This window comes from Chanodichthys erythropterus, chromosome 10, assembly GCF_024489055.1.
Source record: "Chanodichthys erythropterus isolate Z2021 chromosome 10, ASM2448905v1, whole genome shotgun sequence".
Classification (NCBI taxonomy): Eukaryota; Metazoa; Chordata; class Actinopteri; order Cypriniformes; family Xenocyprididae; genus Chanodichthys; species Chanodichthys erythropterus.
Genome location: NC_090230.1, coordinates 1,891,729 through 1,908,167, shown reverse-complemented (window position 1 = coordinate 1,908,167; position 16,439 = coordinate 1,891,729). Strand labels below are relative to the sequence as shown.

At 36.2% G+C, this 16,439-nt stretch overlaps 1 protein-coding gene across 1 annotated transcript; it reads left to right on the top strand.

The window, feature by feature from the left end:
- Positions 1-8,118: 8,118 nt before the first annotated feature.
- pfn2b (profilin 2b) lies at positions 8,119-15,666 on the top strand. Its single transcript, XM_067395804.1, has 3 exons — positions 8,119-8,417; positions 12,046-12,238; positions 14,213-15,666. Exons 1-3 carry the CDS (start codon positions 8,283-8,285, stop codon positions 14,308-14,310), a joined length of 426 nt encoding a protein of 141 aa, XP_067251905.1. The 5' UTR covers positions 8,119-8,282; the 3' UTR covers positions 14,311-15,666.
- Positions 15,667-16,439: the final 773 nt, after the last annotated feature.

Genomic DNA, 16,439 nt, shown 5'->3' with positions numbered 1-16,439 from the left:
CGTACCACACGCGCTGAACTATGGGTGGATTGCGCATAGGCGTACTTAAGTCAGTCGGGAATACCGATCACTACGCATGATTCTTGTTTTCTTATCAAAATCAGACGGCATAAATACATTTTCACATATCCCAAAAAACTTTTTTTTTTTTTTTACACCTTTTCTTCTTGGATTCTGATACTATTATTTTAATAATTAATTTATTTAATTACTTGTTCTTCTGTAAACGGTGATTAAAAAATCCACACAATGGAATTGTGCACTGCAAACAGTCCTGTATTATATTCTATTATACAGCATTACACGTTATAAATATTATTTAAAAAAAACAAAACAATATTTTGTTTTAGTTTTTCCACCAAGGTTATTTATTTACATATCTTACATTTCTAAAAAGGGTCATTTATTTTTGTTGATTGCAGCTGGATAAATTCTGAGTCATACACAAGGGGATTTTTTAGGTGGTTTTATGTAAATTTGGAAAACCAGACAGGACACTACCAAATAGGTTTTCTGTTAGTTATGGTGGAAACATAAAAAAAAAATTTAAAAAATAAAACCTTTACTAGACATTTTAATAGATGTTGCATAAGGACATAATTTGCACAAATTTTTATCATCATTTATAAATAATAATAATAATCATTTTAATTATTATTGTGTAATAGATTTATTTGTTAATTTTTGCCCAATCATTATTCAAGTGTTTCTTATAGCAAAATCATGTTATGAAATACAATTTCTTCTTTGTTTATAGCCTTTCGGAAAAAGTTCACGCAGGGGGCGAGAAGGAATGCAGCTAGTGTAGACAGAAACATCCTTGCTGGAGTTTGTTTATTAGTTTAGGTCATTATTTTAGGCATGAATCTATCCCAATAATTAGGGGAGGCTGAGTTTGTTTTGCTTTTGAGTTTGACCATCCTCTCCACTGCCCAATCCAAACAGCAGTGAAAAGTGTGCTACATACTGAAAGAAACACTTGGCAAACTTTTTATATGAGAAGACACAGATGTACCTTTCTAAAAACTCATTTCTACTTGAATAAATAGTTGATTTAGTAATAGTAAATTCTGAATGAGAATTATGTTTATAAAAGTTCAAAATATCAACAAAAGTTGCTTCGGAATTTAGAGTGTCACTCAGCAGTTACACAACACATGACTGTTTATTGTATTTGCCTCCGTCCCGTGGTGAATAGGACACGCTTGTTATTTTAGCTGGCTGTCCAAGTTCTAAAATCAGTTTGCATTTTGCCACACGAGGGCTTTGACTCAATCGTCTGAAGACAGGTGCTATTTGTCACGTCCAGACATAGAGACATTCTTTGTTTTCACTGTGGTTTCGTCCAGTGCATCTTTTCCGAGATATAAAAAAGGGTTTGAGGGAATTTCTCTAAATTTAAAATATAAACGGGAAGTTGTTTTATTTTTTTTTTCAAGAGTTTGTGAGAACAGTCAGGTTCATTCTGGCTCGGAGTAGTTCAACTAGCCAAAGTTATATTTGGGTGACTTGGCATGTCAGGATTTTTGACTTGTGTCAGGGATTTAAACTTTTGAATTAAAGATTGTCCTGTGTTTTGTAAAGGGAATGTGGACATCCTGTTTTTTTTTTTTCTGAAACCTGACGTGGTTTTTGAGAAAGATTCCAAGTCAGATTTCATGTCTTCCAAGCCCATGTCTCAAATCCCTTTTGATGATACTTTTGCTGCAGGTTAGTTTTACAAATCTACAAAAATAGTAAGATTTCTAGGGTTTTCCTTGTTCATTTCCTGTAAAGTCACAACTTGATTCCAGGTCTCGAGTTTCGTAGATTGACATAAAAAAAAATATCAGCAGTAAACATAAAATTACAATAATTTTTTTAAGTAGGACAGGACAGGAACAGTTCATATACATTATTTTTTATTCAATGACAAGTCAGTCTTTTACAATCATAAAATAGCCTACTCAGAAACATTTAGCAAACGTTTTGGGATGTGACAGGAGCAGCAAGAACAGCCAATTGGAATCTGTAGAAAGAAAACTGGTATCAGTTCATTAAAGGGTTAGTTTACCCAAAAAATGAAAATAATGTCATTTATTACTCACCCTCATGTCGTTATACACCCGTAAGACCTTCGTTCATCACTGATTCGATTTGTAAAGCTCTGAAGCAGTGTTTTGAAATCAGCCCATCACTACATTGTTGAAAATTCATTGTTTTGTTTTTTGGCGCACAAAAAGTATTCTCGTCACTTTATAATATTAATGTAGAACCAACGAACTCCCATGAACTGTTTTAAATATGTTTTTAGTACCTTTATGGATCTTGAGAGAGGAAGTACCATTGCTGTGAACAGAGATGGGCAGTATTTTAATTAAATGTATTTAAAATATGTATTTTATTAGTTTTGAGTATTTTGTAATTTGTAATTAAATACTTAGAGAGAAATTATTTTGTATTTAAAATAATAAAAATACATACAAATATGTTATTTTATTTTCGCATACAATAACTTTCATCACCAGGCTTAAAGGTAGGGTAGGTCATTTTTGGAGAGGCTAGCAATAGCGAGCTAGCTTTGAAAGCATAAGATCCCACCCTCCCTCCAGAGCGTCTCCAAAGCAAACAAAACACATGAACGTGTACAGCAGGGAGCAAACTGTCACAAGAGACGGCGTTAAATTGCCTCATGTCTCAAAGCACATAACATTACAATAATATTGAACATAAACAACTTAAAGAGCTCTGACCTCCACATGACTCCTGCAGATTCATTTCACCGTTGTGTTGATATGCATAAATTCGAGTCCTGTACCGCTATGAGTATAACGTCATGGGTTGCCATCTGTTATTTACGGTAGTTATGGCATGAGCACAGCATAAGCTCATTACTTTGGTTCAAAAGGAACTGTAACAGTGCATTCACATGGGGAGATGGCGTCAGTGCTTGATGGAGGGTATGTCTGAAGCTTGGTGCTGATGCAACCGCCATAGTGACAACAGCCAATCACATTACTTTCCGGTGTTGCATGAATGCAATTGGCTAGCGCCAGTGCTAGGGTATTTGCATAAGGCGATCTGATTGGCTGACACTTGCATTGGCACTTGAAATGTTGAGAATTTTTGGCTTGTTTGAGATGCATCTGCGCTGCGCAGACCGATCAGCATATGACATCAAAGTACCGTGAGAGCGATTGGAGAGCAGATTACTCTTTACGCTTTTGAATCGCTCTCGCTGTACTTTGATGTCATATGCTGATCGGTCTGTGCAGCGCCGTTGGATCTCAAACAAGCCTTTTAACTTCTGCCATGAGCAACATGAGTGAAGCAACCCACAATTCAGTTCTGCAATGCATGATGTCACCCATTCAAAGTAAATGAGAAGTTTTAACGCCCAGTGTGAATGCACCATAAAAGGCAGCTGCTGTTTCATTTGCAGAGCTCATGACAGATGTCTGTCTTACTTTGCATAGCAAGGTCAGAAGTAGCTAAAGAAGCTGCTTTTGTGCTATGTCAAACTGCTTTAAGGTTAGTATCTAGTAAAATATACTATCAGATATTATTCACTGAATGTCTTTATCGGACAGATTAACACAAATGGCTAGAACTTGTGAATCAATTTGCTAGCTAAAGCATGACGTGCGCTGTCTAGTGATGCACAGATTGCAGTTATATCCACAGGCGCTGCAGATAATCCATGGATGTGTGGGTCAAGTAATAAAAAATAACACTGATTAATTGAAAATACAGTCGGTCGTGTCTTAAATGAATGTAACCATAAGTAAATTCTGTCTGTGCGTTCATTCTTAAAGTGACAGCAGCCTAATAAACCTGCTGCTGTCTGTCATGAATGTTAATCAAGCAACAAAAGAAAAAGACAAAATCACTCACTGCTCCTGACTGAATAACTTTAGTATCTTTATATCGATCATCAATCTATATTTAATTGTTACAGTGAGCAAATGCTTGCATGTAAATTTTGTTTGTATTTTCAAATTGTATTTTAATGAAATACATTTTTTACAGCAGTATTTTGTATTTTATTTAAATACATTTGATGAGTAAGTATTTGTAATTTGTAACTAAATGCCTTTTAATGTATTTGTGCCCATCTCTGGCTGTGAATGCAGGCCTCACTGAGCCATCGGATTTAATCAAAATATCTTAATTTGTGTCCCGAAAATGAACAAAAGTCTTACGGGTGTAGAAGAACATGACATTATTTTCATTTTTGGGTGAACTAACCCTTTAAATGACAATCTTTTATATTCATGTTTAAAAAGTTATTGAAAAAAACAGCTTTACATTGTGCCTTCTTTTAAGTTTTAACCCCTCAAAAATATAGCCTGACCACAGCTGCGCTGCTAGCGCACAAGATCATTAGCTCCATATTGGAGTAAGTGGAGAGCACAGCAAATTTTTTATATAAATGACAGCGATGTTGCGTTGTGTTTCAACCCTGGTCAATCATTCATTTGGCGGGTGAAAGGTGGTGCCAGTGGGTTGTTCGCTTTGAGTGTAGATTCATTCAGCGTTTGCAGAAGGCTAGCATTCCAAGCAGAGGGAGGCGGTCCAAGATGGCACCCTGAGCACATGTGTGTTTGTGAACTCGGCAATCCCAACGTTGTTTTACTTATAACAAACCTTGAGAGGATCTATTGAGAAATTATCTGTCTGGATGTCCTGAATTTTGTGAACAACAACAATGGGAGGATTTGAAAAGAGAAAAAGTGCAAAGAAGTCAAGGAAAACAGTGTCGGGTGCTTTGGCTAACTCTGTTAGCAAAGTTAATGGTAGCTTACAAGCAGCGAAATGTCAAGATAATACTTCTGCAGCCGGGGTGTTGAAGGATAATCTGCACGATTATCTCAAACAAAATGACGTCTCTGAGATTATGCTGGTGGAGGAGGTACTTCCTCCGCTTCCTGATACTCCGTGTAATGCTGCCTTCATGTGATCTCTGAATTATTATAAATACTAGTTTCCTAGGTAAAAATTGCACATGAACACACTCTCATTTTGACTTGAATGCGATGAACTCGTATACGGTGACTAGTCACTACTTCAGAAGCGTGAATTAATTAATTCAGCATTATTCTTCGACCGTCAACCAAAATTTGGGTAAAATATGGACAAACCGCAATCATTGGGTTACACAACGGTTCAGTTTGTCCATATTTGACCCAAATTTGGGTTGAAAAAACACAGCATTTTTTAGAGTGTACATGTTAAAGAGAGTATACCATGAAGGGAATTTCTATAACTAGTACAGAATTAATTTGCCAACTGGCAGATGATAATACAGCGTTGAGATGCCTCTCAGATTCCAACTGACTCTTCGCCAGGAGTTTGATTGACAGGCGATCTAACCAATCATAATGCTGAATCTGCCATTTTGACTGACAAAGCAGTCAGGGGAGTTAGTAGATTAACGTAGGTGTCCTCTTTGCTCCGTGATGTGTTTTTCACTGTGTGAGAACATGATGTGTGGCGAGAGATAGGCATGGCTTGTCGGACATAGTACTAACTAAAATTGCTTTAACCTTTCTTCTATCTTTTTCGAATGCTTCTGGCCTTGTGCCTAATATTAATAAATGTGAGTTACTCCCGATTTAAAAACTACATCCCCTATCTATCTGTAATATTCCTTTTAAAGAGAGTGTTATATCATGATCCCAGTGTTGTGCCTGTTTTGTATGGACTTTTATGTTGAAGGGTTTTATGTTCCTATTGTTTCTTCATTCCTGTGTCCTGTTCCTGTGACCATGTTTTCCCTGCTGATTAGTCTTCCCCAGGTGTGTTACTTGTTATCTTGTTTGTCCCTGTAATAGCCCCTGTGTTTCACTTGTTCTCTGTCAGTTATTAGATTTTTGCTGTTCCTTGTGGTTCTTGTTTACCAGTGTTATGTTGTTCATTATTGTTTGTTTGTTTGTTTTATTAAACTCCACCGCACATGGATCCTCATCTCTGCCTGCTTTCTTCCTTGATTCCCCTTTGCGTTACAGAACAACTGACCAATAATGGATCCAGCAGTGAGACTTGTGCGTGTCCAGCAAGGACAAATGCTTTTGGCGTGGGGACTTATTTATAGCCATAGTTTTTCACCACACAATATTTTATATAGGCCTGTTTAGAATAACTGTAATATATAAGAGGAAATACTTGTTTATTAAAAACTGGTTCAGTAAAGGAGTGTCTCTCAATTATTCAGTCAAACATCAAAATCATGTTAGTTTAAAACACCTAATTCAAAGCAGTTTTAAAATAAACTGTTTTTGTGAACTAAAATTCAAATAATATCATCATCATAAACTTTAATGGCAGGTTCTATTATTGACACAAAATGTAAAACAGTAAAAAACATCTTTTAGCTGTGATAGCTAGCACACCCTTATTAGATATCTTGGCAAAAACTCTGAAATCTCCCAACACCATAGATCAAATATGATTTTACTGTTGCTAACCAAAGTCCGCAAATTTAATGTCAATACTTACGCAAGCTTAATCCACAAGAGGTCGCTAGCGCAATATAGAGACAATTCAGCATACTTTTGTTCTTGAGAAATAAAATGTTTTGTCTTATGTGATCATTTAAGAATGTCTTATTTGATTTATTAATCGGCGCTGTGCAAGTAAAACGTTTTGCTTTCTTCAGAAGAGGCCGTGTTAAGAGTTATAGGTATAACTTATAGGCCTATTCGAAAAATTTCAGCTAGGTTGTAAATATTTGCTTATGCATGTGTTGAAGCCTCTGGGAAATTCCAGCATTTGAATAGCTGCATTGTAATTGTCTCCCTCTGTACACTAAATAGAACACGGACACTTTTTCCAAGACAATAGGCTTATATGAATTTAATTCACTTTTGATAAACATCTGCTGAATTAATAAATGTGAAAAAGCAGCTCCATCTGCTATACTAAAAATAGGCTATAACTAAAAATAACACGAAAATAAAATTATTAAACTTGCTCTGACTTTCTAATTAGGCTTCAAATTAGGCTATGTGATTACAGGATTCATCCACAAGACGTCGTAAGAGGCTGTGATATTTGTGGTGACCAAAAACACTTTGGTTTGTGGTTGTCACCTGACTTTATCAGTGTTAAATGTTACAAAGACTCAAATCCAGTCGATGTTAAACTTAATGAGATTGCTGTACAGAGCCGTTTGTTCATCTCTTCCACTGTACACACCTGTGTTTGGCTGTGTTGCAACTCAAACAGGAGCAAATGTTTCTTGATTTCACCCAAAAATATCACTAAGTTTGTGAGGCGTTTCAGCTAAAATGAATCACTGCTGTCACGAGGACGGGGGGCGCTGGCTATAAGGAGCTTAAACGGTTTTGGGGAAAGGTAATAAAATGGCAGGCTCTGGGTGTGTTTATTATGGAGTCCACTGTAACAAAGTTAAATTAGGCATGAAACAGAAATTATAGTTTCTTCCTTACTGTGACGTGTAAAATGACTTCTCAAACAAGAAAAAATGTAGGGCGGGACACACTGGTCTACATAAATGATGTCATTTAGACCAGTGGGCGGGACCCGATTTTGGCCATGGGGAATTGATGGGATGGTTGTAGTTTGCTACTGGTCGATCTCATGTGAGTGACAGGTTTCCCGCCCTCGCGCCAGACGTTGCAAGAGGGAGGAGTAGTTGTTCGAAATGTTCGAAATGCATCGGACCGATCGGCGTATGACATCAAACTACCGCGAAAGCGATTCAAAAGCATGGAGTCGTATGCTCTCCAATCGTTCTCGCGGTACTTTGATACTTGGAGAGGTCTGCGCAGCGCCGATGCATTTCGCCTATTTTGATTAAAGATTACGAGGACACGGATAAAACATTTATAATAAATACTGCAATACTTATTTAAAATATAAGAGTTGTTCATTTTGATTTCATGATGAATAAGTATTGTAAGCATCATGAAAACAAAAGTGTACAAAATGTACTGTTTTCAGCATTTAAATAATATATTACACTCATTGACTAACTTTCCCATACATAACGTGCTTTCTAAACGGTTGTGCATAATGCCGTCCAATCAGAAAGTGTATCAATCCGCGCATATGGCTTTGTCCTAATGGACCGCTGTCTAAGCAAGTCTACGCGGAGGGATATTTGAGGGACTACACCCAGAGTGCCGTACAGCCGGGACTCTTTACTGCTCAAACTCACATTAGAGAAGGGGGCGTGCGGGACTTACAAATATACGGTAACCGCAAACTGAGACCGCACAAGACTGTCAGTCCCGTCTTTTCAGAGCTAGCGTGAAAGCGTTTGAAATCAGAAGGCAAATATGTCGTCATGGCAGAGCTACGTGGATAACCTAATGTCGGATGGCAGCTGCCAGGACTCCGCCATTGTTGGGTGCAACCCGGACTCTAAATACGTGTGGGCAGCGCAGGAGGGGGGAACGTTCATTAACATCACGGTAAATAAGCATTATTAACACTTCGCTTTCTGCTGCATGTAGTCTTTGACTGAAAACAGTGGCTGTGTTTCGATAACTAGTAGGCTGCCTACCAAGACAGCATTTTGGTCGGACTCGGAATGTGCCTCTAAACTGCTGTTCAGTTGGAACCAAGGCGCAGAAATGCAGCTCAATTTAATATGAATCAAATGTGGCTTGTTTTCTGTCGCTTAGAAATGAAGTGTGATTAAAAAGGCGCCGAAATAAAGTGCTGTCTTCGTAGGCAGTTCTCAAGGTTTGGGAACACAGCCAGTGTTTCGATCAACCTGTCAGACATATTATTAGAAATTCAGGGCCTGATCAGCTTGAATGGGAATGAAAGCTAACACATACTGCTGACTAAAAGCAAATTGAACACCAGATCTTAATTTGGAGATGTTCCTCGTTCAGTACGAGAGTTTCTACTATGTTTTATTTATTTTTTTAAGGCTAAGTCTGTCTATATATCATCGATGTTAGCTGGATGTTTTTAGCGAAAAAATCGCGCAATACAGAGCGTTGTGACGTTGAACCTCAAGTGTCGAGCGTTAAAAGTTAATTTTAGGGTTGAGATGGATTAAAGACTTAAAGAAATGTGTTTGCAGTCATGAAGAGGGAGGCGGTGTTAGTGCAAACAGGCCGATCCGATCGACCGGTCAGATTCGAAATTCACCAGACTACGTACATGCACTTGTTTACGGGAATATACGCATCATTCAGCCGCGGAATGTGCGTAAAGTCTTTCTAGAATACGGGAACTTCGCAGTAACTTGCATGCCAGTCCAAGATGGCGCTCAATAAATGGGTGTTTAATTCATCTAAGAGCAGCCTTATTTATCACACAGTCCTTTACTTTCCCCAAATTAATGAACGGCATTCAATTGATGCTTATACAGTTACTTTGTAAATATGGAGTAAATTAGTTTTACATTTTTGATAACAGATTAAGGAATAGTTAACCCAAACTTAAAATTATTTTAAATTCTCAGATTAATTTCTCACTCTCATACCATTCCAAACCTGTAAGACTTTCTTTCTTCTGTGCAACACAAAAGATGATATGTTTAAGAATGTTAACCAAATAGTTTTGGTGGCCATTGACTTCCATTGTATGATATATCTGAAAACATCATCTTTGATCTTCCACAGAAGAAAGTCAGTCATACAGGTTTAGAATGACATGACGACAGAATTTTCATTATGAGTGAACTATATTATGCAACAACAAATGTATAGTGTTCTGTAAAACAGGTTGTATAGTTTCCGATTCAGGTCTTTTGTATGTGCTTTTTCACATATGGAGCTGTTTTACTCAAGATGCCTTTTAAATGAGTTACCAAAGGATGACCGATGTCCACTATGCATATTGATATCTCTGTTCTAAAACATTTAATCAGCTAGAAATTGCTCTTGGTGAGAATAATTATAACAAGCTAGCTATAACAAGATTTAAAAAAACAAAACAAAAAAAAAACATCCCTTAATCAATTAGACTGGAAAAAGTAATGAATTCAATGGTTAGAAGGTGAATTAATCCTTTGTCCTAGTGAAGGAAAACTAGTCTATTAAGGACTTATTGGTTGTAACCCATTACAACTGGGTTTACAATATGGAATCAGATTGGAAAAGCTGTTGTGTGCTTTCAGACTTCATTTTATCTTTCTTAGCAATAATTAAAGCTGCTGTCCGCGATTTTTGGCCCTCTAGCGGTTAATAAACAGAACTGCACGCATCTTGCGGCGGAACATTCTAGCCGGAGCTACTTTTCTCTGTGTATGTCTATGGCGAGTCACGCAGTTACTGTGATACTCTGCGGCGAGTCCTACCAGTCTGGTCTGAAATAGTCTGAATATAAATCCTTATTATAAGTGTACCATAATGATTCAAAATAAGACAAAAACACGGTTTGGAAAATGGATTCATGTTGTATATTCTCATTATATAATTTTCTGTCAATGAACAGAAAAAAGTTGCGGACTGCAGCTTTAAGATGAATGTTTCTAAGAATCAAATGAACTAAATTGTTGTTGTAAGGCATCTCCGTCTAGTTCACACAAAATTGAAAGTCACCTCATCTTACTCATGTTGCTCCAAACCTGTATGACTTCTACCATTAAAGCTTGACGCCCTCAGTCAGTTACACAAGTTTGGAATAGTTTCCTGTTTTGCTAGCCAAGTGTGAGTTTAAAAAGGCCTCTTAAGTTAAAGTTAGTTAGTTAGTTCAGACTGTGTCTTTTGCCGTACCAGCGCTTCCAAACCTTACTGAAAATAACATCAGATTGCTGATTCTCACCAAAGGGTAGCTGCTTTGTGGATTGGCCTCAGGAAAAACGGCTCAGTAGATTCATAGTGAGCCAGTACGAACAAAGCTGCTATGATGCAGAACAAACGACAATGAAACAAATAAGAAAACTGCATGTTCAGACTTGATCTTTCAGCATTTGACACAAAACCAATGTTTAATGTGATTAATGCATTCCGGTTTGAGGGTAGGGCAGAATGTTTTCCAGATATGTTGAGTAGAAGTTCCTTTTAAGGACGCTGGTACAAAACACCTCAGCTCAGCTGTGCTTTCATCATATTCCAGAAATATCCCTTTAATTTTTTTACTCTAAATATCCCTTTAATTTTTTAGAGTACTCTAAAAATACACATCTATACAAATTTAATGATCAAAACAGAGCATATGTAGTCAGATGTAGTTTATCAGTGTGAATATCAATGTTTTCATTGTTGGAAAACAAATAGTCAAGACGAGTTGGTTTGTCTGCATGACTAGTTGACCAAAGGTGCAGTCACATTTACTGGTGTTCAGCAAATTTTCAAGATCAAAATCAGGTCCTTTCAAAAGGAATCCACACTACGCTATTGACAAAGGACCTTTATGCCTGCAAATTTTTTTGTAATGTGACTGTACCTTAAATGTGTGGTACATATCGTTCCTCAGCAAAATTTGTGGCCAAAATCTTGTAATTTCAGTAGGTGTCAGCGCAATTTCTATTTTCCCCTCACATTTTTTTCTCTCTAGTTCAGATTGGTCACGCAAATTCACCACATTTGATTAACAGAAAACTGCTTGGTTTAAAAGTGAATTTGTTGTGAGCTGTGCTCCATGCATTTTACTAATATGACCACACCTTTTAAAGACACCTCATGAAATCAAAATGGAGTTGTCAGGCAGATGTCAACGCATAAAGAGGTTAAATTCCAGCAGCCCGTAGTTTGTCTGTTTACATTTAAAGTGAAAATGTTGCACTATAATAATAGCCAGTTTCATTAACTGGCTAGCTCACATTATTGACCAGTGACCACTTGGTAAGAAGGCCTTCATATACAACTGCATAATGAACCAATCTAACTTTTGTTACATTCTTAATGACTCATTGAAGTCAAGTGCAAAGGGTGTGATGACAGTTTTCTCTGTATCTTTAGTTTATCTAAATTATCTGCATGGATCACTCCATAATTTATCACACTCGTCTACCTGCTTACCTACTTTTGTTGCTTTTGCATCTGGCTGTTCATTAATCCATATTAAAATGTAAATGACTAGACAAGAAGATACAGTCCCATATCAAATTTTGTTGTTGTTGTTTTTTTCTAATATCAGCCAACAGAAATCGATGTCCTAGTAGGGAAAGACCGAGAAAGTTTCTTCACCAATGGCCTAACCTTAGGTTCAAAGAAGTGCTCGGTTATCCGAGACAGTCTTGCAGTCGACAATGATTGGACAATGGACATAAGGACAAAGAGTCAAGGAGGAGAGCCAACATACAACATTACTGTCGGTAAAGCTGCCAAAGGTAGTATTACTTTCTTATATTTTTTCACAATTACCTTTTTATTCATAAAATCTCTACGTATGTTTTTGTTTGTTTTTTGTTTTTTAGTGGTAGATGGGTGTAGATGTAGATGTCAACCTTTCCTCAATATATCTTTCATTTAGTTCATGCATCCTAACTGTTTTAAATGCAATATTTCATATTGGGAACTATTAATAAGTGGAAATAAAGTTTTTACATGGTTTGAAATTGTTTAAAAAGCTAAAAAAAAAAAAGACTTAATGGGAGACAAATGCCATTAAATCCTTTAGAATTAAAGGATGCAAAGTGACACCAGTAAAGGATACAGTTAAGGTGAATTAAAAAAAATGGATTTTAAAAGAAAGTTTCAGGTCAAATTTCATCTAGAAATTATAATAATAATAATAATGTTTTATTTCTGTAGTAACCATTTTAATTGAAGGGTCCACATAATTTTATTTTATTTTATTGCTGAAATATGACCCAAGAATTTCTATGAGAATCATGCATTTACCAATATGGGTCACCTAAAAGTAACGTTTCATTAACTAGCTAGTCATTTTACACAGTTTCTGTTGATCACAAGACTTGAGCTCAAGTCTCCGAGACCTGTTGAGGTACATTCCCTCTAATTTGCATGCGTTTCTGCTTATCACACACACATCTTGGGTCTGTTGCTCTTTAAAATGTGAGAGGATTTCCTGTTTCCTAAAATAAAATATTCCTTCATGAATCAATCTCTTTCATTTACCTCATGGCATGTATTGAGGAGAGGAACTAAACCTGCTTACCTGCATATGATTGAAGCATTTTGATTTCCCATGCTTGAATTTAAATTTTCAAATGAACTAGTTAACTGTTTGGTCATTACTAAACAAATCTAAATGGTAACACTATAATAACTTTCAATATGTCACCGTGCTGTTAAATTCTTGATTCTGTTTGGCCGACAGACATTATGTCGAACTGGGTCTTTTCACTTTAGCAAATTATTTTGGCTATTTATTACAGCAAATTATTACAGACCTACAGGCTACAACAGCAAATGAACCAGGAAAAATGATAGTGGCAAACAATTTACTTTCAGTATCTCCATAGGACCAAGATGTGCAAAAAAGTGGTTGTACATCTAAGTGTTGTAAGGATGAAAAACTTCATGTACTGAGATAAAAACATGGACATTTTAAGATGTGGTAATTGTAGTATAAGCGGGATAATTGATTATAAATGACAATAAATTATGTATAAATGATTAAATAATTATAAGTTTTATTAAATAATGATGATAAATTACCACCTCGGATATGCATTAATTTTTAATAATAATTTAGCATCCCATCGTCGATCGTTACTTAAGTTATATATAATTTAAACTACAAAGTTTATTTTTAAAATAATCAGTGCCACAAATAATCAGTGCTTATTAAAAAATGTTACCAGTTGTTGCTAAATAAAGGTACGTCCTCTAGCCCACAATCTTTCGCTCTGCATGCGTGTTATCTTGATCTCTTTCTGCATTTTATTCTGTCCTTTCTCAGCTTGTTGATCTTGGTTTGGCTTTTTTCCAGGGCTGGGATTTCCCTGTCCTCTTAACTTCCTTTCTCTGTCTTTTTCTTTCAGTCTTGGTTCTTGTAATGGGCAAAGAAGGGGTCCACGGAGGCGGCTTGAATAAGAAGGCATATTCAATGGCAAAATATTTGAGAGATTCAGGATTTTAGCTTTTTTTTTTTTTTCTTGATCAAGTAGTGAAATTTAGGGAGGGGAAAAAAAGTCACCCATGTTCCCAAAATAAGCTGTGAAGATTTTTTCCCCCATGAAACACATTTAAAGTTTTTGGACATCTTAATGGCAAGGAAGGGTAATGAATCTTGTGTCAACAATTGCATCCCTTTTTAAGTTGGGAAAGTTGTTTAATTTCCCCCGCCCCTCAAGTTGGTTGATTTTTGTTCTTGTTTTTTTCCTTGTGTACTCCAGCATTGGTTATAGTCATGGGCAAGGAAGGTACCCATGGAGGGCTGCTCAACAAGAAAGCGTATCAAATGGCTGAATACCTGAGGAAATCTGGATATTAAGACACCTGCCCACCTAGCTGCTCATTCTTACCAACACTAACCTTTCTAGATGAGATTTGCTTCATCTATTTGTTTTCAACTCTAATTCCTTTTTTGTTGTACCCAAACCCATCCTTTCCCCAATTTCTTTATAACCCCATCCCATATGTCAATTTAATGTGTTCAAGTCCCATTTTGGCACTACGATTCCATTACTAAACATGACGCATTTAAGACAAAATGTAAGTGTGAAGACTTCATGTCTCATTTCTACTTATTCATGAGAAGAAAACAAAGATTTTGGGTGTTTAGTTTATTACCAAGGGCTTGAGCTAAACTCAAATTCACTTTCCTAGGTCAAATCTGGGAAAGGTCAGCTGTATGCCTATCTTCGAGCCTACCGAATGGACCTTAGTCAGGATGGGTGGCATTTTTAATAGACAAAGAAAAGCGTCATTTTTATTAACGTCAAATTAAGTATTCCATCTGCGCTAAAAAATGTCCATTTCTTTATTTTTCTTTAACCCAAAGTTTGTCTTCATTGACGCTTCAACTCTAACTAGATGCGACACTTCCTGAATGACGGATTCATATTCTTTCCCTTTGTCGCACTAACATTCATGGAGTGGGAGGTCAAGCTCTTAAATAGATGGCGGTCCGTTAAGTGCAGTAATTTTTGGGCTGCAGGTAGCATTTTCTCTCATCAACCCCACTATTGAATGTTCATGAACATTCTGTCATTGCACTTATTTTGCTAGCTTAGGAAAATTTTTTAATTTTCAAGACAGTGGGTATCCCGGTGTAAGCGCTTGGAGTATACAGCTTGAGTTCTTTTCAATTGGACCAATTTTCATCATTGCTTGGGTTATTTACACACTACATTGACCAACAAAACACTAGCATCTGGTTGCAAATAAGACTTGGATCTTGTTTTGTCAGCTCTTTCAACACTCGATTTGAATTTAACCCATGTTATGTCTTAATTGTGGGATAAATTGCCTTCGAGTCATCAGTGATACAACTGTCTGTCAAAACTTAATGTTTATCAAGTCCATATGTTAAGTATGTCACTCTAATAATCATGTGTATTCTGTGCCATAATGTAGTGAGAATCTTTTGCTATTGATTCAAACAGCTTCCCAAATAATTCAATCAGTTCTTTGTTCAGGGGTTTTTAGTATCTACAAAAGTTCTGGCCTTGTGGGATATTTGTACAGGTTCAAAACCTCTTGATTAGTTCATTTCTTGTTTCCCTGTACTCTTTTTCATACATCTTGGATACAGTCTGATATGTCTGATTTCATATGCATAAACCAAGAAATGCCATAAATTAATTTCACCACCTTGTTTACAGACAAATTAAATAAATCTATTCCAACCAAATTACTTGTTTTTGTTGTATGTTATTTTTAAGGGGTCATTTCTTGAGGATTTTTTTTACTTCCCCCCCCCCCCCCCCCAAAACCTTTTTTTAATGTTACATTAAAACAGAATTGGAAACTACAATAACTTCAGCCGTTATTAAAAAAAAAAAAAAATGTTAATGGGAAACATACATTTATCTGTTTATATTATCATACTTTTCATTATTCATCTGGTAATGAACAACACAAATGGAAAGAATTTAAAGATATGCAAAAAAAAAAGTGTAAAATGGTCAAACTATAATATGGGTAGGGTTTACTGCACACAAATGGAAAATATTCATGAAACGTTTTAAGCTTTATTAAAACATTTTTCTGAGGACCTTTTTTTTGCACAATGTAAAATGGAAAATGTTTGGCTTTGCGCAAAATCTGGTAGATATGCAAACTTTTCCACTTATAGTTCCACAATATTGTTTTAAATTTAATCTTAAAACCATGTGCCACTTTCCAAAATGACGGATGAGAAATTGACAAAAACAACAAAAGGTGTAGTATTTTATTTATGAAGAGAAATGAATAGACTACTTAGAAACAAGGATGAGCAGAAATTTATATATTTACAGTACAGCAACATTAAAAGGCAACCAGACATTGGTAACGGTTCACGTTGTGTTATCAATAACAAAACTCAACTCCTACTTACCCAACTTATTTCTTACTTACAGTACATAAATGATGTGTTATTACCTAACTACACTTCCAAGATCACTTCCGAGTGACTGA